Source organism: Pithys albifrons, chromosome 8 (genome assembly GCF_047495875.1).
Source record: "Pithys albifrons albifrons isolate INPA30051 chromosome 8, PitAlb_v1, whole genome shotgun sequence".
Classification (NCBI taxonomy): domain Eukaryota; kingdom Metazoa; phylum Chordata; class Aves; order Passeriformes; family Thamnophilidae; genus Pithys; species Pithys albifrons.
The window spans coordinates 2,133,089-2,156,044 of record NC_092465.1 but is presented as its reverse complement, the minus strand read 5'-3'; the positions used below and the strand labels follow the sequence as shown (position 1 = coordinate 2,156,044).

The 22,956-nt window shown below is 45.3% G+C and overlaps 1 protein-coding gene across 2 annotated transcripts in view; it reads left to right on the top strand.

Annotated features, from left to right (window-relative positions):
- The window catches only part of LYPD6B (LY6/PLAUR domain containing 6B), a 56,207-nt gene extending 43,635 nt beyond the window's left edge, over positions 1-12,572 (top strand). For both annotated transcript variants that reach the window (XM_071562216.1, XM_071562217.1), the window contains exons 2-6: positions 1,599-1,692; positions 4,131-4,270; positions 6,598-6,696; positions 9,551-9,681; positions 11,612-12,572. In XM_071562216.1, the coding sequence (XP_071418317.1) occupies positions 4,156-4,270; positions 6,598-6,696; positions 9,551-9,681; positions 11,612-11,776 (510 nt within the window). In that variant the 5' untranslated portion in view covers positions 1,599-1,692; positions 4,131-4,155 and the 3' untranslated portion in view covers positions 11,777-12,572. The remainder of the gene's footprint in view (positions 1-1,598; positions 1,693-4,130; positions 4,271-6,597; positions 6,697-9,550; positions 9,682-11,611) is intronic.
- Positions 12,573-22,956: the final 10,384 nt, after the last annotated feature.

Below are 22,956 nucleotides of genomic sequence, written 5' to 3'. Positions count from 1 at the left end.
TATATTATTACAAACATGAGCTTGTTCCATCCAATTCTCAAAGTTTTTTTCTTATTTGTTCCATCCAATTCTTCAAGAAACTGAAGGGTTTTTTCTTATTTGTTCCATCCAGTTCTCAAAGGACATGAAGTTTCATTCTTAATTTGTTCCATCCAATTCTTCAAGAAACTGAAGGTTCTTTTCTTATTTGTTCCATCCAGTTCTCAAAGAAAATTAAGTTTTTTTCTTATTTTTTTCCATTCAGTTCTCAAAGAAGTTTTTTCTTATTCGTTCCATCCAGTTCTCAAAGGACATGAAGTTTTTTTCTTAATTTGTTCCATCCACTTCTCAAAGAAAATGAAGGGTTTTTCTTGTTTGTTCCATCCAGTTCTCAGAGAAAATGAAGGTTTTTTTCTTATTTGTTCCATCCATTTCTCAAAGAAAATGAAGTTTTTTTCTTATTTTTTCCATCCAGTTCTCAAAGGAAATGAAGGTTTTTTTCTTATGTTTTTTTCCATCCAATTCTCAAAGTTTTTTTCTTATTTTTCCATCCAATTCTTCAAGAAAATGAAGGGTCTTTTTCTTATTTGTTCCATCCAGTTCTCAAAGGACATGAAGTTTTTTTCTTAATTTGTTACATCCAATTCTCAAAGAAAATGAAGGGTTTTTTTCTTATTTGTTCCATCCAGTTCTCAGAGGAAATGAAGGTTTTTTTCTTATGTTTTTTCCATCCAATTCTCAAAGTTTTTTTCTTCTTTGTTCCATCCAATTCTTCAAGAAAATGAAGGGTCTTTTTCTTATTTTTCCATCCAGTTCTCAAAGGAAATGAAGGTTTTTTTCTTATTTGTTCCATCCATTTCTCAAAGAAAATGAAGTTTTTTTCTTATTTTTTCCATCCAGTTCTCAAAGAAAATGAAGTTTTTTTCTTAATTTGCTCCATCCAATTCTTCAAGAAAATGAAGGGGTTTTTTTATTTGTTCCATCCAATTCTTCAAGAAAATGAAGGGGTTTTTTTATTTGTTCCATCCAATTCTTCAAGAAAATGAAGGTTCTTTTCTTATTTGTTCCATGCAGTTCTCAAAGTGGAAGTGGAACCAGATGAGCTTTAATGGCCCCTCCAACCCAAACCACACATTGGGGGGGACCTGTTTACTTCAGAGTTTATTACCAACCCCTAATTAGGAGGCTGTGCTGTGCCTTAGGAGGTTCCCTTGCTCTTAATTAGTGCTGCTGGTTTGGGCAGAGCCCGTGGGGGAAGTTTGGGAGTCTCTGGAGTTGGGAAATCCCAATTTCAGCTGGTGTGGTTTGGTCCCAGGTCTTTGCCTGAATGGTGATTTTCCTTTGGAAAAGAAGAAAATTCACACTCAGGGAAGGACTGAACAGTCTCATTCCTTCCCTTTGGCTTTTGTGGCATTGGGATATCACAGGGAGGAGGGATCTGTGTTTCTGCACTCCCTGTGTTTCTCTGGATATTTGGGTATAAACCCCTGCTTTTTATCTTGATTTTCAATATAAATAAAGACATGGATTGTTCCAACTAGTTGGTTTCTTCCAAACAGAATTATAATGATTCATTTCTGGTTTTTTGGTTATTTTTTTTGTGGTTTTTTTTCCCCCAGATTCTTCTCCTTAATGCTTTAGATTCTGGGCTATAATCAGAAGAAATCTGGACCATCCACGGAAAATACACCTGGAGGTGACCTGGGAGTGGAGGTGAGCTGAGAATTCCTCAGGGTCCACTGAAAGGTGGTCATAAAGGCAGGATTTAATTAGCAAATCCCAAGTAGGATGACAGAATTCACAATTCAATTCACACTTTAATTCACAATTAACTTCACAATTCAACTCACAATTCAACTCACAGTTGAATTCACAAAGCACAAAACTGAATTTTCTGCAGTTCGGTTTCTTGGCAAAACCATCTCCATTGGAAAAGCAAAAAAAAAAACCCAAACCAACCCAAAGCCACAGAAAAAAGAGGGAAATCTTTTGGTTTCTCTGCTCTGGTGATGAGGAAGAAGAAGGGAATTCTTTCGTTTCTCTGCTCTGGTGATGAGGAAAAATAAGGAAAATCCTTTGGCTTCTCTGGTGGGTGATGAGGAAAATAAGGAAATCCTTTGGCTTCTGTGCTGGGGTGATAAGGAAAAATAAGGAAAATCCTTTGGCTTCTGTGCTGGGGTAATGAGGAAAAATGAGGAAAAATAAGGGAAATCCTTTGGCTTCTGTGCTGGGGTGATGAGGAAAAATAAGGAAAATCCTTTAGTGTCTCTACTCTGGTGATAAGGATAAATAAGGAAAATCCTTTGGCTTCTCTGTTGATGTGATGAGAAAAAATAAGGAAAATCCTTTAGTTTCTCTACTCTGGTGATGAGGAAAAATAAAGAAATCCTTTGGCTTCTCTGGTGGGTGATGAGGAAAATAAGGAAAATCCTTTAGTTTCTCTGCTGGGTGATGAGGAAAAATAAGGGAATCCTTTGGCTTCTGTGCTGGGGTGATGAGGAAAAATAAGGAAAATCCTTTAGTTTCTCTGCTGGGTGATGAGGAAAAATAAGGGAATCCTTTGGCTTCTCTTCTGATGTGATGGGGAAAAATAAGGAAATCCTTTCGTTTCTCTGCTCTGTGATGAGGAAAAATAAGGGAATCCTTTGGCTTCTCTGCTGGGGTGATGAGGAAAATAAGGAAAATCCTTTAGTGTCTCTACTCTGGTGATGAGGAAAAATAAGGGAATCCTTTGGTTTCTGTGCTGGGGTGATGAGGAAAAATAAGGGAATCCTTTGGTTTCTGTGCTGGGGTGATGAGGAAAAATAAGGGAATCCTTTGGTTTCTGTGCTGGGGTGATGAGGAATAATAAGGGAATCCTTTGTTTTCTCTGCTGGGTGATGAGGAAAAATAAGGGAATCCTTTGGCTTCTCTGCTGGGGTGATGAGGACCTTCCTCTTGCAGTGCCTGGGTGGGGTCTGAGCTCCCTTGGGAGGGTCTGGAGGGAATGCCCTTGGCATCCCAGTGCCCTTGGCATGCCAGACCAACCCCTCTGGTTTGGCTGGAGCCTCCACTCCAGCTCGTTCATCCTGCTGGGAATTTGCATGGCTGGAATGAGGCTGTTCCTGCTTCTTCCCACCTGGATCAGACTCCAGGGGTTTGCCCCAAATAATAAAACTGGCCAAAATGTTCAGTGCTTAATTCTCCTTTGTCTGTAAAGCCTTAGAGGACCCAGAGACAGGCAAATAAATGTATTTTTGTCTCATTTTCTCTCATCCCTCTGAGCTTTCTGCCCTGCACTTCTCCAACCCTCCCATGTTCTCTCATCCCTCTGAGCTTTCTGCCCTGCACTTCTCCAACCCTCCCATTTTCTCTCATCCCTCTGAGCTTTCTGCCCTGCACTTCTCCAACCCTCCCATTTTCTCTCATCCCTCTGAGCTTTCTGCCCTGCACTTCTCCAACCCTCCCATTTTCTCTCATCCCTCCGAGCTTTCTGCCCTGCACTTCTCCAACCCTCCTGTGCCATCCCCAGGTTTTTTCCTCCCATTTTCTCTCATCCCTCTGAGCTTTCTGCCCTGCACTTCTCCAACCCTCCTGTGCCATCCCCAGATTTTTTCCTCCCATTTTCTCTCATCCCTCCGAGCTTTCTGCCCTGCACTTCTCCAACCCTCCTGTGCCATCCCCAGGTTTTTTTCCTCTCAGTGTTTCCTTGGGATGCACTTTAAATAAATCTCATTTCCACACATGATTTTTCAGTGCTGGGAGAGTGATGAGCACTTAAAATTCAGATTATGTAGCTGATCTTAAGTCAACAGACTCACATTGACGTGGCTCAAATGAGGAATTTAAAAATGCCATTTCTCTTCCATTTTCTTTATTAAATCCCAGCCCGTTTCGAGCAGGACAAAAAGGAGTTTCTTTTCCACGTTGATTTTCAGGAGTCCTTTCAGGGACTCCCTGAGAGAAGCAGAGGCAGAAGAAAGGGCTGGTGATAGTTGGAATTTTGGGGGAGCTGCAGGGTTGTGACCAGCAGAAGGCACTCCCAGCTCAACTTTGTGCCGCCTTCAGACCTTCCCACCCAACTTTCCAAGCTTCCAGCTGGAGGACATTTATTGTTCTCCACTCTCAGACCTTCAGATCCCCCGAAATGATGAGTTGTCCTCCTTTGCCAGGCTTGAGTTTGGCTTCCCACGTGCAATGAGCCTCGGGATGTTATTCCCTCCTGGAGTTGTCCTGCTGCTCTTGGTCCTTCCAGGGAATTTGGGATCAGCTGAGAACATCAACTTCTACAACGTGAGGCCTCCCCTGGACCGTGAGTAGGGACTTCTCTTCTTTTTTAATATATTTTATGCAGTTGTACCTTCATATTTTAGCTTGAAATAAGAGACTATTTCCCTTCATATCCGAGTTGACCACAGTGTTCTCGCAGCCTTTTGGGTTTTAGGTGTTCCTCTCCTTCAAACATGATAAAAACTTTAAAAAATAAAATTTCTGCTTTCCGACCCACAGAAGTTTTAGGAGTCGAATCAGAACAAGCAACTGCACGTCCTGCAAAAAAAAAAAAAAAAAAAAAAGTTCCCATTTGAGAGTCTTTTCCCTTTCATTCCCTTTTCCTGCCTCTGAACTGTCTCCCTGCGGAGCAGGTTGTGCAGAGGATTTTTCTGGAATGACACGAATCAGGTGCCTTGTGGGGCTTTTATCTCGTCGGGGGGTTTTGCGGAGGGCGAGAATGGGGGTGTTGGGTGCAATTAGTGCAGGCTGGAGGTAATTAACCCCCTCGGCACTAATGGCATTGCTTGTTTGGGCTCTTCTCTGGCGTCAGGAGGGTTCTGTCGCTTCATTTTCATTAAATCAGTCAGGACAGGCAGATTAATGAGGGGGGTGTGTATGATATATTTATATGTAAATATTAATATATCATATATATAAATACATATAAATATATATTTATATATTTACTATATATACAAATATATATTTTATACATATTTATATAAAATATGTATTCTAATAGATAAATATATATTTATTTTATATATAAATATATATTTATATATATTTTATACATATTTTTATATATTGTTATATATATATTTTTATGATATAAAATTATATATATTTTACACATATATAACAATCAAATATATGTATAAATATATATATTTTTATATATTTTTATATATTTTTATATATATTTATATATATATTTATATATATTAAATATATATAATTATATATATTTATATGGATATAAAATTATATATATATTACACATATATAAAAATCATAAATATTTATTTGTTATAGAAATATAAATATAATAATATGTACTTATTTATATATTTATTATATTTATAATATACATTACCTGCTATTTAGTATATATATTTATTATATATTTATTTATATATTTATTATCTATCTATTTATTATTATATATTATGATATATAATATATATTTATATATCTATATATAAATTATATATGAAATATATATAATATATAAATATATAAATATATATTTCATAAGTAAAAATATTAAAAATATATATTATATATAAATATATATACTATATATGTTATATATATTTATATATAAATATATAAAAACACATATTTTATATAAAATATATTTTAATATAAAGTGTATATTAAAACCAATTCTATATATATTTTATATTAAATATATTTTAATATAAAATATATATTAAAAACAATTCTATGTATATTTTATATAAAAATATATTTTAATATAAAATATATATTAAAACCAATTCTATATATAAATAAATATATATGTTATAAATAAATATAAAATAAATATAAAGAAATATGAATATATATTTATATAATTAATAACATGGATTTATTGATATGAATATATATTTGCATATAAATAAATGCATGAAAATATATTAAATAAATATGAAAAATAAATATATAAATATACAGTTAAAATATAAAGATATATAAATATATTTATGCAGAAATACATATTTTATATATATTTATATACATATAAAATGTGTGTTTCACTTACATATAAAATATATAAATATCTGTTTATTTTTATTTATTTTTATATATTTATATTTTCATATTTATATATATATTTATATATATATATTTATATATCTCTATGTGCCTCTAGGGAATTGTGCAGCTAAAAATACTGGATTTAAATAATGCAAATAAGATTTTAAACCAGCCCTCCCAATGCCTTTGGTAAAAGGATCCAACTTCTCCTGCAGAGTTGAAAATCCAGCTCTGAAGCTGCTTTTGAAGGTGCATTTTTTTCCCATCAAAGGGAGAAAAGCCCTTTGAGAGCAGGTGGAGTTTGTGTGTCCGGCCCAACCCCCACGAGGGTGGAAATAAACTCTTCTCTTTTTCCTTTCCTCTAATTTCTTTTTCTCCTTTTTTTTTATCCAATGATATTTTGGTTTGGGAGAGAATAAAAACCTCAGGATGTATTTTAAACTTCAGAAATGTGAAACTTTGTTTGAATCATCCACCGAAACCACGTAAATAAATAGAATTTTTGGGACTCTTTGAGTGCATTTGGGGCAGGTTTTACTTTCAATAGATGATTTTTTGTTGTTTTTTTTTTTTGCAAACTGACTTTGTTTTGCTCCTCCAAAGCCACCCCGTTCCCTGAGAGCTTCAAGTGCTTCACGTGTGAGGCTGCGGAGGACAATTACAGCTGTAACCGCTGGGCAGAGGACAGGTGGTGCCCCCCAGGTGAGCGTGGGCAGGGCTGGGCCAGGGGGGCATCGGCAGCGCTGCCCGCCCTGCAGGGTGGCACTGATGGCAATGAGGGGACACTCCCACCCTGCAGGGTGGCACTGATGGCAATGAGGGACTATCCCACCCTGAAAGGTGGCACTAATGGCAATGAGGGGACACTCCCACCCTGCAGGGTGGCACTAATGGCAATGAGGGACTATCCCACCCTGGAAGGTGGCACTAATGGCAATGAGGGGACACTCCAGCAGCGCTGCCCACCCTGCAGGGTGGCACTAATGGCAATGAGGGGACACTCCAGCAGTGCTGCCCACCCTGCAGGGTGGCACTAATGGCAATGAGGGGACACTCCAGCAGTGCTGCCCGCCCTGCAGGGTGGCACTGATGGCAATGAGGGGACACTCCAGCAGCGCTGCCCACCCTGCAGGGTGGCACTAATGGCACTAAGGGGACACTCCCACTCTGGAGGGTGGCACTAATGGCAATGAGGGGACACTCCCACCCTGCAGGGTGGCATTAATGGCACTAAGGGGACACTCCCACCCTGCAGGGTGGCACTAATGGCAATGAGGGGACACTCCAGCAGTGCTGCCCACCCTGGAGGGTGGCACTAATGGCAATGAGGGGACACTCCAGCAGTGCTGCCCACCCTGCAGGGTGGCACTAATGGCAATGAGGGGACACTCCAGCAGTGCTGCCCACCCTGCAGGGTGGCACTAATGGCAATGAGGGGACACTCCCACTCTGGAGGGTGGCACTAATGGCAATGAGGGGACACTCCAGCAGCACTGCCCACCCTGGAGGGTGGCACTAATGGCACTAAGGGGACAATCCCACCCTGGAAGGTGGCACTAATGGCACTAAGGGGACACTCCAGCAGCACTGCCCACCCTGGAGGGTGGCACTAATGGCAATGAGGGGACACTCCCACCCTGGACGGTGGCACTAATGGCACTAAGGGGACACTCCCACCCTGGAGGGTGGCACTAATGGCACTAAGGTACCAAGGGAACACTCCAGTAGTGCTGCCCACCCTGGAGGGTGGCACTAGTGGCACTAATGGCACTAAGGGGACACTCCCACCATGGAGCATGGCACTAATGGCACTAAGGAGCCAATGGGTCACTCCAGTAGTGCTGCCCACCCTGGAGGGTGGCACTGATGGCACTAAGGGGACACTCCAGCAGTGCTGCCCACCCTGGAGGATGGCACTAATGGCACTAAGGGGACACTCCAGCAGCACTGCCCACTCTGGAGGGTGGCACTAGTGGCACTAATGGCACTAAGGAGCCAAGGAGTCACTCCAGTAGTGCTGCCCACCCTGGAAGGTGGCACTAATGGCATTAAGGGGACACTCCAGCAGTGCTGCCCACCCTGGAGGGTGGCACTAATGGCACTAAGGGGACACTCCCACTCTGGAGGGTGGCACTAATGGCACTAAGGAGCCAAGGGGACACTCCAGCAGCGCTACCCACCCTGGAGGGTGGCACTAATGGCACTAAGGGGACACTCCAGCAGCACTGCCCACTCTGGAGGGTGGCAATAGTGGCACTAATGGCACTAAGGAGCCAAGGGGTCACTCCAGTAGTGCTGCCCACCCTGGAGGGTGGCACTAATGGCATTAAGGGGACACTCCAGCAGTGCTGCCCACCCTGGAGGGTGGCACTAATGGCATTAAGGGGACACTCCAGTAGTGCTGCCCACCCTGGAGGATGGCACTAATGGCACTAAGGGGACACTCCCACCCTGGAAGGTGGCACTAATGGCACTAAGGGGACACTCCCACCCTGGAGGGTGGCACTAATGGCACACTCCAGCAGCGCTACCCACCCTGGAGGGTGGCACTAATGGCACTAAGGGGACACTCCCACCCTGGAAGGTGGCACTAATGGCACTAAGGAGCCAAGGGGACACTCCAGCAGCGCTACCCACCCTGGAGGGTGGCACTAATGGCACTAAGGGGACACTCCCACCCTGGAGGGTGGCACTAATGGCACTAAGGAGCCAAGGGGACACTCCAGCAGCGCTACCCACCCTGGAGGGTGGCACTAGTGGCACTAATGGCACTAAGGAGCCAAGGGGTCACTCCAGTAGTGCTGCCCACCCTGGAGGGTGGCACTAATGGCATTAAGGGGACACTCCAGCAGTGCTGCCCACCCTGGAGGGTGGCACTAATGGCATTAAGGGGACACTCCAGCAGTGCTGCCCACCCTGGAGGATGGCACTAATGGCACTAAGGGGACACTCCCACCCTGGAGGGTGGCACTAATGGCAGTAAGGAGCCAGCTGGTAATATCAGTAATATTAATTAATTATATTTGGTTTTCTGTGTGTGTGTGTATATAGTTAGTTAGTTAGTTAGTTAGTTAGTTAGTTAGTTAAGGCCTTCCTAGGAATTAATTTTAAAGGTTTTGTTTTAAAATTGCCTTTTATATAACATATAATATAATATATAACATATATATAATGAATAACAAGACATTATTAATAAACTAATTGACTTCTTCATAATATATCAATAATATTAATTAATATTGGAAAGGGGAAGGGGCAAATTGGAGGGAACATGTCTGAGACAGAGCAGGAAAGTGCTGCCCAAAGAGCAGAGAAAGGGAGATAAATGTGTGAGTGAAAATGCTAATAAGTAATTTAAATTATTTATTCAAACCTCCCTGGAGGCTTGAAGGGTCATTTAAGCTTCCCATTGCAGCACTAATTAATTCCCTGCTAAATACTCTTTTAATTGACTTGAACACAGCTTTGTGCAGCCAAAATAATTCATTTTCTGGGAATGTTTTTCTAAACTTGGGGGAACTTCTGAGAAATAAAACCCTTTAACCTCCTTTTGCAGGTACCCAGTACTGCCTGACCGTCCATCTCTTCACAGCCCAGGGCAAGAGCACCTCGGTCACCAAGAGATGTGCCACGGGGCACGAGTGTCACCTGGTGGGGTGCCACCGGCGCGGGCACGGCGGGCACACGGTGAGGGCAAGGGCAGCACCTCAGGCTGGGGCTGGGCATTGTGGCCTGGATCCAAACTAGCGTGGCCAGCAGGCCCAGGGCAGTGACCCTTCCCCTGGACTCTGCCTTGGGGAGGCCACACCTTGAGTGTTGTGTTCAGTTCTGGGCCCCTCAGTTGAGGAAAGAGCTTGAGGGGCTGGAGCGGGGCCAGAGAAGAGCAACGAGGCTGGAGAAGGGACTGGATGTGGCACTGAGTGTCCTCTGAAACACCTCCAGGGACAGAAACTTCACCATGTCTTGATCCAACCCTACTGTGATCACCAGCCCAGGGCACGGAGTGCCAGAGTGATCCCAGTGGGATTGGATCAAGGGTTGGACTTGATGAGCTCAGAGGTCTCTTCCAATCCAACTGAGAAGAGAAGAGCAACGAGGCTGGAGAAGGGACTGGATGTGGCACTGAGTGTCCTCCGAAACACCTTCAGGGGCAGAGAATCCACCATGTCTTGATCCAACCCCACTGTGATCACTGAGTGCCCTGGGCTGGTGATCACAGTGGGGTTGGATCAAGGGTTGATGATCTCAGAGGTCTCTTCCAACCCAACTGAGAAGAGCAACAAGGCTGGAGAAGGGACTGGAGCACAAGTGCTGTGGGGAGAGGCTGAGGGAGCTGGGGGTGTTCAGCCTGGAGAAGAGGAGGCTCAGAGGTGACCTCAGCACTGTCTGGAACTGCCTGAAGGGAAGTTGTGGCCAGGTGGGGGTTGGTCTCTTCTCCCAGGACAAGGGGGCACGATGGGCTCAAGCTCTGCCAGGGGAAATTGAAGTTGGAGATGAGAAAGAAATTGTTTGCAGAGAGAGTGCTCAGGGATTGGAATGGGCTGCCCAGAGAGGGGGTGGATTCCCCATCCCTGGAGGTTTTTCAGCTGAGCTTGGCCGTGGCACTGAGTGCCATGATCTGGTAAAGGAACTGGAGTTGGCCCAAGGGTTGGACTTGGTGATCTCGGAGGTCTTTTCCAACCCAATCCTTTTTGTGATTCTGTGATTCCAGGGCTTGTTTTTCCTGCTGGGCTGAGGGGGCTGTGCCAAGTTCCTGTGTTGTGTTTAACAATGGAAATGGCACTGTGGGGCCTTTGCTTCCTCCTGTCTGTGTGGGACAGGGTGGAACAGGAGCTGCTGCAGGAACACCTCACCTTTCCAGGAGTTGTGCCCAAGGAGCTCTTGGGAGTTCTCAGGGAGCTCATGCAAGACTCTCTTTGTCTTCAACAACCCCCTACTGAGTTTTTGTGCCAGGGGAAAAAGCTAAAATCCACCCTCACCCTCCCTGGGGAGCCTGGTCAGTGCCCACCACCCTCTGGGGCAAAACCCTTGTCCTCATATCCAACCTGACCCTCCTTGGGGAGCCTGGTCAGTGCCCACCACCCTCTGGGGGAAAAACCTTGTCCTAAAATCCAACGTGACCCTTCTTGGGGACCCTGGTCAGTGCCCACCACCCTCTGGGGGAAGAGCCTTGTCCTAAAATCCACCCTGACCCTCCCTGGGGAGCCTGGGCAGTGCCCACCACCCTCTGGGGGAAGAGCCTTGTCCTCATATCCAACCTGACCCTCCTTGGGGAGCCTGGTCAGTGCCCACCACCCTCTGGGGGAAGAGCCTTGTCCTAAAATCCACCCTGACCCTCCCTGGGGAGTCTGGTCAGTGCCCACCACCCTCTGAGGGAAAAAACCTTGTCCTCATATCCAACCCAACCCTCCCTGGGGAGTCTGGTCAGTGCCTACCACCCTCTGCCCACCACCATTTCCTCATATCCAACCCAACCCTCCCTGGCACAACTCCAGCTGTTCCCTCAGGTCCTGTCCCTGCTCAGGAGAGTGAGGAGATCAGTCCCTGCCCCTCTGTGTCCCCTCTGAAAGCCCCTGCTGAGCTCCCCCATGCCCACTGACGATCTCCTTCCCCCCAGGAATGTGTCTCCTGCTGTGAGGGCATGATCTGCAATGTGGACATCCCCACCAACGCCACCAACGCGGTGCTGGCGGTGCTGCCCGCCCGGAGGACGTCGGCCGGCACCAGGGGCACGGGCAGCAGCGCCATTCTGCTGGCTGTCACGATAGCGGCCCTGTCGTGACATGCCCACCCCACCACAGACCTCCTCTGGAAGCCCATGGGTCACCAGAACTGGCAGGGTCTCCAAGGAGACATCCCTGGTACTTCTTGGTTGTGGAAAACACGAGTGGAATGACCCGCGGTGAAGTCCTTGGATATTTTAATGAAGATCCTTCACGAGACCTTCAGGATTTACAAACACCCCCCACAAGAACCACGGAGTGACTGAGCAGGGAGGGGAACTCAAGCAATAATTTCCTGTTTTCTGATGAAAATGCACCATTTTTCTTGGCTTGCTTTTGGGACAGAGAGAACTGTGACAATCACCTTCCACCTGAAATAAAAGAAGAAGTTGGATGGACGATGTGCCAACACGGGAACTGCTTTTGAGCTGTTTATCATCGTGCACAGAGGACAGAGAGGTTCTTGTCTGGGCCAACAGGTGTATTTAAGCTTCTCTTTAGTCATGGTTTTCATGGAGGACACAAAGGAGAGGAGCTTCTGCTGTCATATCTACTGGCAATAGCACAAAATTATACTTTATATCTTGCTCTTCTTTGAAATAAATCCCACTCCGGTTTCAAAACCATGAAATGATGGAGAATTTCTAAAGCTGATGAGCTGTTTGAGCCCCCAGGTCAGAATTCCTTCCCCCCTGCCCCAAAGGGTTGATGGTCCTTCAACTGAGTCTCACCTTCACCTTCACCTTCGTGAGACTGTGATAATCCCATGAGGCTGAAACTGCAGCTTTGTTACCATAAATATTGTAAGGGGGCACTTGGGGTAAATAAAGAGAGAAGTCTCTGCTCTGTCTTGTTTCCAGAAGTTTCTCTGGACCCTGGGCAGGGTTTGTCCACTCAGCAGTTCTGGAGTTCACTCAAACCGAGGCAATTCCTCACTCTAATTGATGAAGAGCACAATTAATTAACTGTGAGTGTCAGAGGGCAGTTGTTGTGTGTAGTTACCAGCTCTCCCTGGCAATAAATCCCATTTTTTGAGGAATGTCTGCTGGAGAACCTTCTATTAATGAGCTTTCCCTCCATCATCCCCCAGCCTGGAAAGCAGCCCAGGAGAGTTGTCAGGAATTCCTGCCATGGATGTGTTCCCTTTGTTCTTGGGCCAGAGCAGAACATCATTTAGGGGTTTTTTTTGGGCACTTTGTTCCTTGTTCTTCGGGGAGTGGTTTGTTTGGGGGGTTTCTGGAAAGGTTTTTTGGGGTGTTTTCTGAGGGTTTTTTGCCTTATTTTTGTTTTTAAAAGACTTGTTTTACATTAATGGAGAAAGTGGAGCATGAATTGAAAGAGATGGGGGGAATTTTTGCAGATCCTGCTCCTCTTAATGGTTCAAATGCTTTTGGGATTTATTTGGGACAAAATTAATGGGCAGAATAAACCTGCATTTTTGAAAAAGGAAAGGAATTTGATATGGAAAATACTCCAATCTATTTCTAGACATGATAATGATGTAGGAAATGAGAATTATGGTCCCTCCTCCATAATTAATGTTATATTTCACATCAGAAAAGCCAACTCGAGGCCTGGGAGTCACTTCCCACCTTCTGAAGTTCTCAGGGCAGGGTTTAGGACTGTTGCTTTTTACACCCAAATGTTGCTTTTTACATCCAAGTTGTCCTTTGTCTCCTTAGAGGGTTTGAAGTTGTTTAGATCTCCAAGTGCCCCTCGTTCAAAGGGAAGTTTTTTGGTTGCTTTTAGAGGAAATAATTTGATTATAATTTCATGGCTGAACTAGTTTGTGCCCTTGCAGGCAAGTTTCAAAAGGCTACTTGAACCTGATTTGGGGTTTCCTTTGGTGTTTTCCAGAGTTGTCCTCTTGGTGGAAGTGAAGTTTTGGAGAATGGCAGAGAATCCCAGAATGGTTTGGGTTGGAAGGGACCTTAAAGCTCCTATTTTTGTGTGTTATGTACATATATATGTGTATAATTACATATATATGTGTGTGTCTGTTAGGCTGGATTTCACCTAAATGGAATGATCTGATATTTATGAATTTAAGGGGATTTTAATATTACCTTAAGTCCATATATGAAGAGTTAGCAAAATGAAACATAATTAAATGAAAAGAAATGGGATTTACCAGATGGAGCCTGAATGTCCTTCTGGGTCTCTCCTGTTCATCTGCCCTGTCTGTGCTGTTGTGGTGCTTCATCCCAGACCTTCCACCACCACCCCATGGATGGATGGAGCTCCAGAGCTGGCAGGTAGTCCCAGTTCAGCAGTTGGGACCAGTTTATCACTGTGTGGGTGTGACCAAAGCTGTGGATTCTACACCCTCGATTCATTTCCCATGAACTGTTACCAATGGACCATTGGCAGCAGCTGCCCAGGGCACACCTGACCCCTCAGGCTGGGAGTTGGGTGGGAAAGAGCCCTGAGAGACAGGGGAGTGTTCCAAGGTGGGTGTCACAGAGCCCTGAGAGACAGGGGAGTGTTCCCAGGTGGGTGTCACAGAGCCCTGAGAGACAGGGGAGTGTTCCCAGGTGGGTGTCACAGAGCCCTGAGAGACAGGGGAGTGTCCAAGGTGGGTGTCACAGAGCCCTGTCAGACAGGGGAGTGTTCCCAGGTGGGTGTCACAGGTGAGACAGGGGAGTGTTCCCAGGTGGGTGTCACAGGTGAGACAGGGGAGTGTTCCAAGGTGGGTGTCACAGGTGAGACAGGGGAGTGTTCCAAGGTGGGTGTCACAGAGCCCTGTCAGACAGGGGAGTGTTCCCAGGTGGGTGTCACAGGTGAGACAGGGGAGTGTTCCCAGGTGGGTGTCACAGAGCCCTGAGAGACAGGGGAGTGTTCCCAGGTGGGTGTCACAGGTGAGACAGGGGAGTGTTCCAAGGTGGGTGTCACAGGGGAGACAGGGGAGTGTTCCAGGGTGGGTGTCACAGGTGGGACAGGAGCTGGGATAACTCCCCTCCAGGGAGTCCTTGGCACCTCCACACCCACCTGAGGGCTCAGCTCTGCTCATGGGCCAGCAATGATTCCAAAATCCCCCCTGACTCCCAGAGTCAGATCCCCCAGTGTGGAACTCCCTGCCCTGGGGAAGGGACTGGGGGCTCCCACCTGCACCTGAGGGGAGACAGTCTTGGGGTTTGGGACCTCTGGGACCACTCATTGGATCCAGAGGAGGAGCAGACCCTGGACAGGAGGAGCCCACCACTCTGACCAGACTCTGCCATCATCTGCACCAACAGGTTTGTCCCTTCCTTTTCCTTTGGCCTCGAGGGAACCACGTGGGGCTCAGCACAGGGGCCACCAAACCCCCCTGTGTTTGTGCCCCAGGGGGTGGGTTACACTGCTGGGGTTTGTGGTGCAAACCCAATTTCTCTTTGTGCCATTGCATTTACTGTAATATTGTTATTAATTGTAACTCTGATTTATAATCTCTTCTGTGTTGGGTTCATTTCTCCTTCTGGTTTCCCTTTAAACCATCACACCGGGGCTGGCAGAGCCTTCACTTCTCCACCTCATTTCCATCCATTCATTGCTTATTTCTATTTTTTATCAAATTTTTTTTTTTTTGCCTTGTGGTGAAGCAGGAGGGACCTCTGGGACCCCCCTGAGATGTTGTGGGGTGTGTTTTGGGGCTCCACCTCCACGGCCAGATGTGACAATCAGGGGACACGTGGGATTCATTCTGATTTTTTGGGAGTTTTTTTTTTGCTGGCCCAAAGCTGGAGGGAAACATCCATCAAAGAGAGAAGGGAAGAATTCCCCTGGGGCTGAAATCTCTCAGGTTTCCTTGCCAAGTGAAGCAAAAGGATCCATCTGTCAAAAATAAAACACAAACCCCCAAAGTTCAAAAAATAGATGAGTGTTGTGCAGGGAAACCACTTTGCAGGCTCAAAATAATCCCATTTTTTGCTTTATTCTGGTTGGTCTTTTGGTTCTTTGGGGTTTGACAGGAAGTAGCTCTGCAAGTAAAATAAGGTATTAAAATAGAATAATTTTTGTGTCCCATTTTGGCCTCCAAACTGCAAGTCAGAGTTTTATTTTTGTGCTTTTGTGAGATTTTATTAGTTATTGATTGGTCCCTTTATCCACCTGACACAATAAAGATGTGCCAGAGCTGAAAAGGTTAAAAAAATAATGTTTAAATATTGAATATATATAGTATATATATTCAGAATATAAATAGAGAATATAAACACAGAATATAAATATAGACTATAAATATAGAATATACATAGAGAATATAGATAGAATATATAGAGAGAATATATATAGGGAATATATAGGGAATATATAGGGAATATATAGGGAATATATAGGGAATATATAGGGAATATATAGGGAATATATAGAGAGAAAATATAGGGAATATATAGGGAATATATAGAGAGAAAATGTAGGGAATATATAGAGAGAAAATGTAGGGAATATATAGAGAGAAAATGTAGGGAATATATAGAGAGAAAATGTAGGGAATATATAGAGAGAAAATGTAGGGAATATATAGAGAGAAAATGTAGGGAATATATAGAGAGAAAATGTAGGGAATATATAGAGAGAAAATGTAGGGAATATATAGAGAGAAAATGTAGGGAATATATAGAGAGAAAATGTAGGGAATATATAGAGAGAAAATGTAGGGAATATATATAGAATATATAGAATATTACTTACAATATCTAAATAAGTATATTAAATATATATAAATATAAGCACCTACAATTGTGTATTTCTAAAATATAACATTATAAGATTGTAAATAAACAATGTTAAAATGTTTTGATATGTAAATATATTTAAAGATATAAAAAAGTAAATGCTATATAAATATCTATATATAGATAAATATATAAATAATAATATTAAAATGTTTATATATGGAATATTACATACTAGATATAAGTATATTAAATAGATATGTATATTAATATATGCATATATTGTTATATATTTCTAAAATATATCAAAATGATAAAATTATAACTAATGTTCAAATGTGAATAATATATAATATATAAATAGATATGTAAAATGGGAATAATATATACCTATAAATACCTAAATAATAATGTTAAAATTTTAAATATATAGAGAATATTGCATAATAAATGTAAATATGTATATTAAAATAGATATGTTTCTAAATACATGCATAATCATTATTATCTTTATTGATGATTTGGATGAGGGGATTGAGTCCATCAGCAGCAAATTTGCTGATGACACCAAGTTGGGAGGGAGTGTCGACCTGCTGGAAGGCAGGAGGGCTCTGCAGAGGGATCTGGACAGGCAGGAGGGCTCTGCAGAGGGATCTGGACAGGCAGGAGGGCTCTGCAGAGGGAGCTGGACAGGCAGGAGGGCTCTGCAGAGGGAGCTGGACAGGCAGGAGGGCTCTGCAGAGGGAGCTGGACAGGCAGGAGGGCTCTGCAGAGGGAGCTGGGCAGGCAGGAGGGCTCTGCAGAGGGATCTGGACAGGCAGGAGGGCTCTGCAGAGGGAGCTGGACAGGCAGGAGGGATGGGCTGATTCCAATGGGATGAGGTTCAACAAGGCCAAGTGCAGGTCCTGCCCTTTGGCCACCCCAAGCCCTGCAGCGCTCCAGGCTGGGCACAGAGTGGCTGGAGAGCAGCCAGGCAGAGGGACCTGGGGGGACTGAGGGACAGGAAGCTCAACAGGAGCCACCAGTGTGCCCAGGTGGCCAAGAAGGCCAATGGGATCCTGGCCTGGATCCAAACTAGCGTGGCCAGCAGGCCCAGGGCAGTGACCCTTCCCCTGGACTCTGCCTTGGGGAGGCCACACCTTGAGTGTTGTGTTCAGTTCTGGGCCCCTGAGTTGAGGAAAGAGCTTGAGGGGCTGGAGCGGGGCCAGAGAAGAGCAACGAGGCTGGAGAAGGGACTGGAGCACAAGTGCTGTGGGGAGAGGCTGAGGGAGCTGGGGGTGTTCAGCCTGGAGAAGAGGAGGCTCAGAGGTGACCTCAGCACTGTCTGGAACTGCCTGAAGGGAAGTTCTGGCCAGGTGGGGGTTGGTCTCTTCTCCCAGGCACTCAGCAATAGGACAAGGGGGCATGATGGGCTCAAGCTCTGCCAGGGAAAATTGAAGTTGGAGATGAGAAAGAAATTCTTTGCAGAGAGAGTGCTCAGGGATTGGAATGGGCTGCCCAGAGAGGGGGTGGATTCCCCATCCCTGGAGGTTTTTCAGCTGAGCTTGGCCGTGGCACTGAGTGCCATGATCTGGTAAAGGGACTGGAGTTGGCCCAAGGGTTGGACTTGATGATCTCAGAGGGCTTTTCCAACCCAATCCATTCTAGGATTCTGTGATTCTATGATTCTATATTTATAAAATATCTAAATTATTTAAAATATCTAAATTATAAACAATTTTAAAATATTCATAATATTATATAAATATGTATTGATATATAAAATGTGAATTATATATAAATAAAGATATAGAAATAAATACATAAATAATACTGCTAATGTTTTAATTATATATAGAATATTACATACTTCATATATATAAGTTTATTAATATATGTGTATATCAATGTATTCATGTCATATATTTATAAAACACATATTTTATTAAAAAGATAAAATAATATATCATATAAATAAGAATTTTATATATTATAACAGAGATAAAATTATAAAATTATCAAGTGTTAAAATGTGATTATCATATTTATAAACACATAAAATGTCTTATATATATCTCTATAAATAGATCTGTAGATAAATACATGAATAATACTGTTAAAACATTAATAAATGCTGCTGTAATTAAACCAGGGCTACAATAAACTGCACATTTTTCATCCCAGCCAGTTTTTATCACCCTGGAAAAGGCACCAAAAATTTAATTCCTGGGACAGTCAAGTACCAAAATGTCCTTCCCCAACTGCTCCAGCAGCCAAAGATCTCTGGTGGGCTCAGGTTTGATTTTCCCTGATTTTCACCCTAAAAGTGAGAAGAACTTTGGCCACCCCCTCCCTGGTTGTCTCAGGAAGAGCAGCTTGGCTGGTTGTTGTTCTCCTCCCTCTGCTGAGCTGGTTGTTAATGCAGCAAAAATGAGTTTTGTCCCAAAAAACCTGCAGGCAAAGATCTCTGATGGGCTCATGTTTGATTCTCCTTCTGTTTTTCCCCATTCTGGGTGTTGTGACTGAAGGTCAGTTGGTGTGACTGCTGTGGGAACCCTGGGGTGGCCCTGAAGGACCAGCCTGAAAAGTTGTCATTGACATTTTTTGGGCAGGTTTTCCAGGGGGTTGTAAAACACAAACAGCAGCCACTCCAAATCTGACCCTGAGGAGCCTTTTTGGGACTAAAAGTGAGAACTTTGGCCACCCCCTCCCTGGTTGTCTCATGAAGAGCAGCTTGGCTGGTTGTTGTTCTCCTCCCTCTGCTGAGCTGGTTAATGCAGCAAAACATGAATTTCTCCCCAAAAATCCGCAGGCAAAGATCTCTGATGGGCTCATGTTTGATTATCCTTCTGTTTTTCCCCATTCTGGGTGTTGTGACTGAAGGTCAGTTGGTGTGGCTGCTGTGGGAGCCCTGGGGTGGCCCTGAAGGACCAGCCTGAAAAGTTGGCATTGATAGTTTGTGACAGATTTTGAGGTTGTTGTAAAACTACAAACAGCAGCCACTCCAAATCTGACCCTGAGGAGCCTTTTTGGTGCTAAAAGTGAGAAGAACTTTGGCCACCCCCTCCCTGGTTGTCTCATGAAGAGCAGCTTGGCTGGTTGTTGTTCTCCTCCCTCTGCTGAGCTGGTTGTCCCCAGCCCTAATGCACCAAAATGTGAGTTTTGCCCCCAAATCCAGCACCAACCTGCAGGCAAAGATCTCTGGTGGGCTCAGGTTTGATTTTCCCTGATTTTCACCCTAAAAGTGAGAAGAACTTTGGCCACCCCCTCCCTGGTTGTCTCAGGAAGAGCAGCTTGGCTGGTTGTTGTTCTCCTCCCTCTGCTGAGCTGGTTGTTAATGCAGCAAAACATGAATTTCTCTCCAAAAATCCGCAGACAAAGATCTCTGATGGGCTCAGGTTTGATTCTCCTTCTGTTTTTCCCCATTCTGGGTGTTGTGACTGAAGGTCCCCTGGTGTGGTGTGGGAGCCCTGGGGTGGCCCTGAGGTGAGTCCACTGACCAGCCTGAAAAGTTGGCATTGATAGTTTGTGACAGATTTTGAGGTTGTTGTAAAACTACAAACAGCAGCCACTCCAAATCTGACCCTGAGGAGCCTTTTTGGTGCTAAAAGTCAGAAGAACTTTGGCCACCCCCTCCCTGGTCCAATTTGGGAGGGACATTTGGGTCCTTTGCTGTGCCCTCTCCCTGGTCCAGTTTGGGAGGGACATTTGGGTCCTTTGCTGTGCCCCCTCCCTGGTCCAGTTTGGGAGGGACATTTGGGTCCTTTGCTGTGCCCCCTCCCTGGTCCAGTTTGGGAGGGACCTTTGGGTCCTTTGCTGTGCCCCCTCCCTGGTCCAGTTTGGGAGGGACCTTTGGGTCCTTTGCTGTGCCCCCTCCCTGGTCCAGTTTGGGAGGGACCTTTGGGTCCTTTGCTGTGCCCCCTCCCTGGTCCAGTTTGGGAGGGACCTTTGGGTCCTTTGCTGTGCCCCCTCCCTGGTCCAGTTTGGGAGGGGCATTTGTGTTCTTTGCTGTGCCCCCTCCCTGGTCCAGTTTGGGAGGGACCTTTGGGTCCTTTGCTGTGCCCCCTCCCTGGTCCAGTTTGGGAGGGACATTTGGGTCCTTTGCTGTGCCCCCTCCCTGGTCCAGTTTGGGAGGGACATTTGGGTCCTTTGCTGTGCCCCCTCCCTGGTCCAGTTTGGGAGGGGCATTTGGGTCCTTTGCTGTGCCCCCTCCCTGGTCCAGTTTGGGAGGGACATTTGGGTCCTTTGCTGTGCCCCCTCCCTGGTCCAGTTTGGGAGGGACATTTGGGTCCTTTGCTGTGCCCCCTCCCTGGTCCAGTTTGGGAGGGACATTTGGGTCCTTTGCTGTGCCCCCTCCCTGGTCCAGTTTGGGAGGGGCATTTGGGTCCTTTGCTGTGCCCCCTCCCTGGTCCAGTTTGGGAGGGACATTTGGGTCCTTTGCTGTGCCCCCTCCCTGGTCCAGTTTGGGAGGGACATTTGGGTCCTTTGCTGTGCCCCCTCCCTGGTCCAGTTTGGGAGGGACATTTGGGTCCTTTGCTGTGCCCCAGGTGCCATGCAGGTGACTCTGCCACGCTGCCCTTCGGGGCTGTGCCCTGCCAAGCCCCCAGATGTGAAATGCAGCCCCTCTGGAGTTCTCCAGTGCTCGGCAATTACGGCCAATTTGCTCAACTCTTCCCCCAGTGCCTTGAAATCCAAGCGAGGGGGAATGTGCTGGTGGACAGGAGGGTTGATGGGAGCCTCGATAGGGCCAGGGCAGCTCAATAGCTCCCTGTTCCCTCCCTGCATTCCTTCAGTATTCCCATTGTTACCTTAACCTCGATAAATGCAGGGAGATAGTGCAGGAACAAGGCTGGGCTGCTCCATTTCTGGGGAAAAAAAAAAAATCAATGTTTTACCTGCTCAGAACTCCTCCTTTTAGTTCTGATTCTAACCTGAAGTGATGCAACATTAATTCCCCGGTGTTTGGTGTTTTTAAAACCTTTTTAAACCACCCCTCAAAGGTGATGCCTGTTGGGAGGGGTGATGCCAAGGCTGCTGGTTCCCAAAAATGGTGTAACCCAAGTGTGGGCACTGATAGGGGGCAACAATGGTCTTATTCATGCTGAGCTTTAGAGGCTGAAAAGGGAGGATTAAAGAGGCTGCACTGCTGGCTTGGAGAAAATCAGGGCTGGGCTCTTTATTTGGGGGGAAAAATAGCATTTTTTAAGTGGTTAAACAACTTCCTAAATGCTGGGAATGCAGAAATATATTTATATGAATCACCATCTAACAATATCCTGGGCCAAAATGCTGCTTTTTGGTGATTTGTTCTAAGCTGATGGTAACACTTTGTGCTTCCAAACAGCTTTTCCCCCCCAGTCCTTTCCTGTCTGGGATCTGATTCTCTGGGATGTCAAAGCTCAAAGTGAGGAATGTTGGACATTAGGAAGCACTGGGGAAAGAATTGTACCCTTTGGTTTGGAATTCCATTTGGAATAAAGCAGATTCCATGTTTTCAGAGCAGGAAATGGAATTTGGTAAAGAATTCACGGGAAGTGTCTGTGCTTAGAAAAACAAAGTAGGAGGAAAGAGTTCAAAGCAACAGAAATGTTGTCCAAGTGGTGCTGGAGAGGACAGGACCATGACAAGGCTCCCCAGATCACAGCCAGGACAAGGAAACTGTGGATTTGAGGGCTGGACCTGGAGGACAAAAGACCTGGTGATGTGGGATGGGGTAAAACAATCCCTCTAGAAGTAGCTGAGCCCCCAAACCAGAGCTCTGCTCCAAGGGCAGGGTGGGGCATCAGGGTCTGTCCTGCTGAAGGTGAGAAAACCTGGAGAACCTTCTCTTTGTCACTGGAAAAAATGGACTCAACTCTGTGCAAACAACCCTTGGAGAGGGAACAGTCCTGAGCCTTTGCCTTGGCTATTGCCAAGTCTTCAGGGATTTCCAAATAGTACAGGAGGTTTCCCAAAGGAGACAAACTGCCTGCAGGAGAGATCAGGGCTGGGCAAGGTTTGGGTTGGGACTCAGAAAGAAATTCTTTTCAGAAAGGTTGGTCAAGCATTGGAATGGGCTGCCCAGAGAGGGGGTGGATTCCCCATCCCTGGAGGTGTTAAAGGTGAGACTGGACATGCCATGATCTGGTGATCACAGTGGGGTTGGATCAAGTGGTGGATTGTCCATCCCTGGAGGTGTTTAAGGTGAGACTGGACATGCCATGATCTGGTGATCACAGTGGGGTTGGATCAAGTGGTGGATTGTCCATCCCTGGAGGTGTTTAAGGTGAGACTGGACATGGCACTGAGTGCCTTCGGCTGGTGATCACAGTGGGGTTGGATCAAGTGGTGGATTCCCCATCCCTGGAGGTGTTTAAGGTGAGACTGGACGTGGCACTGAGTGCCCTGGGCTGGTGATCACAGTGGGGTTGGATCAAGGGTTGGACTTGATGATCTCGGAGGTCTCTTCCAACCCAACTGATTCTGTGATTCTATGAATTTCTGCATCTCAACAAAAGCATCTCTGAGGGTTTGGGCTTCAAATCAAGATGGTGTGAGGGGAAAGAATGTGATCGTGGGATGAGAGGAAATGAGATTCCCCAGGGATCACAGAATCACAGAATGGATTG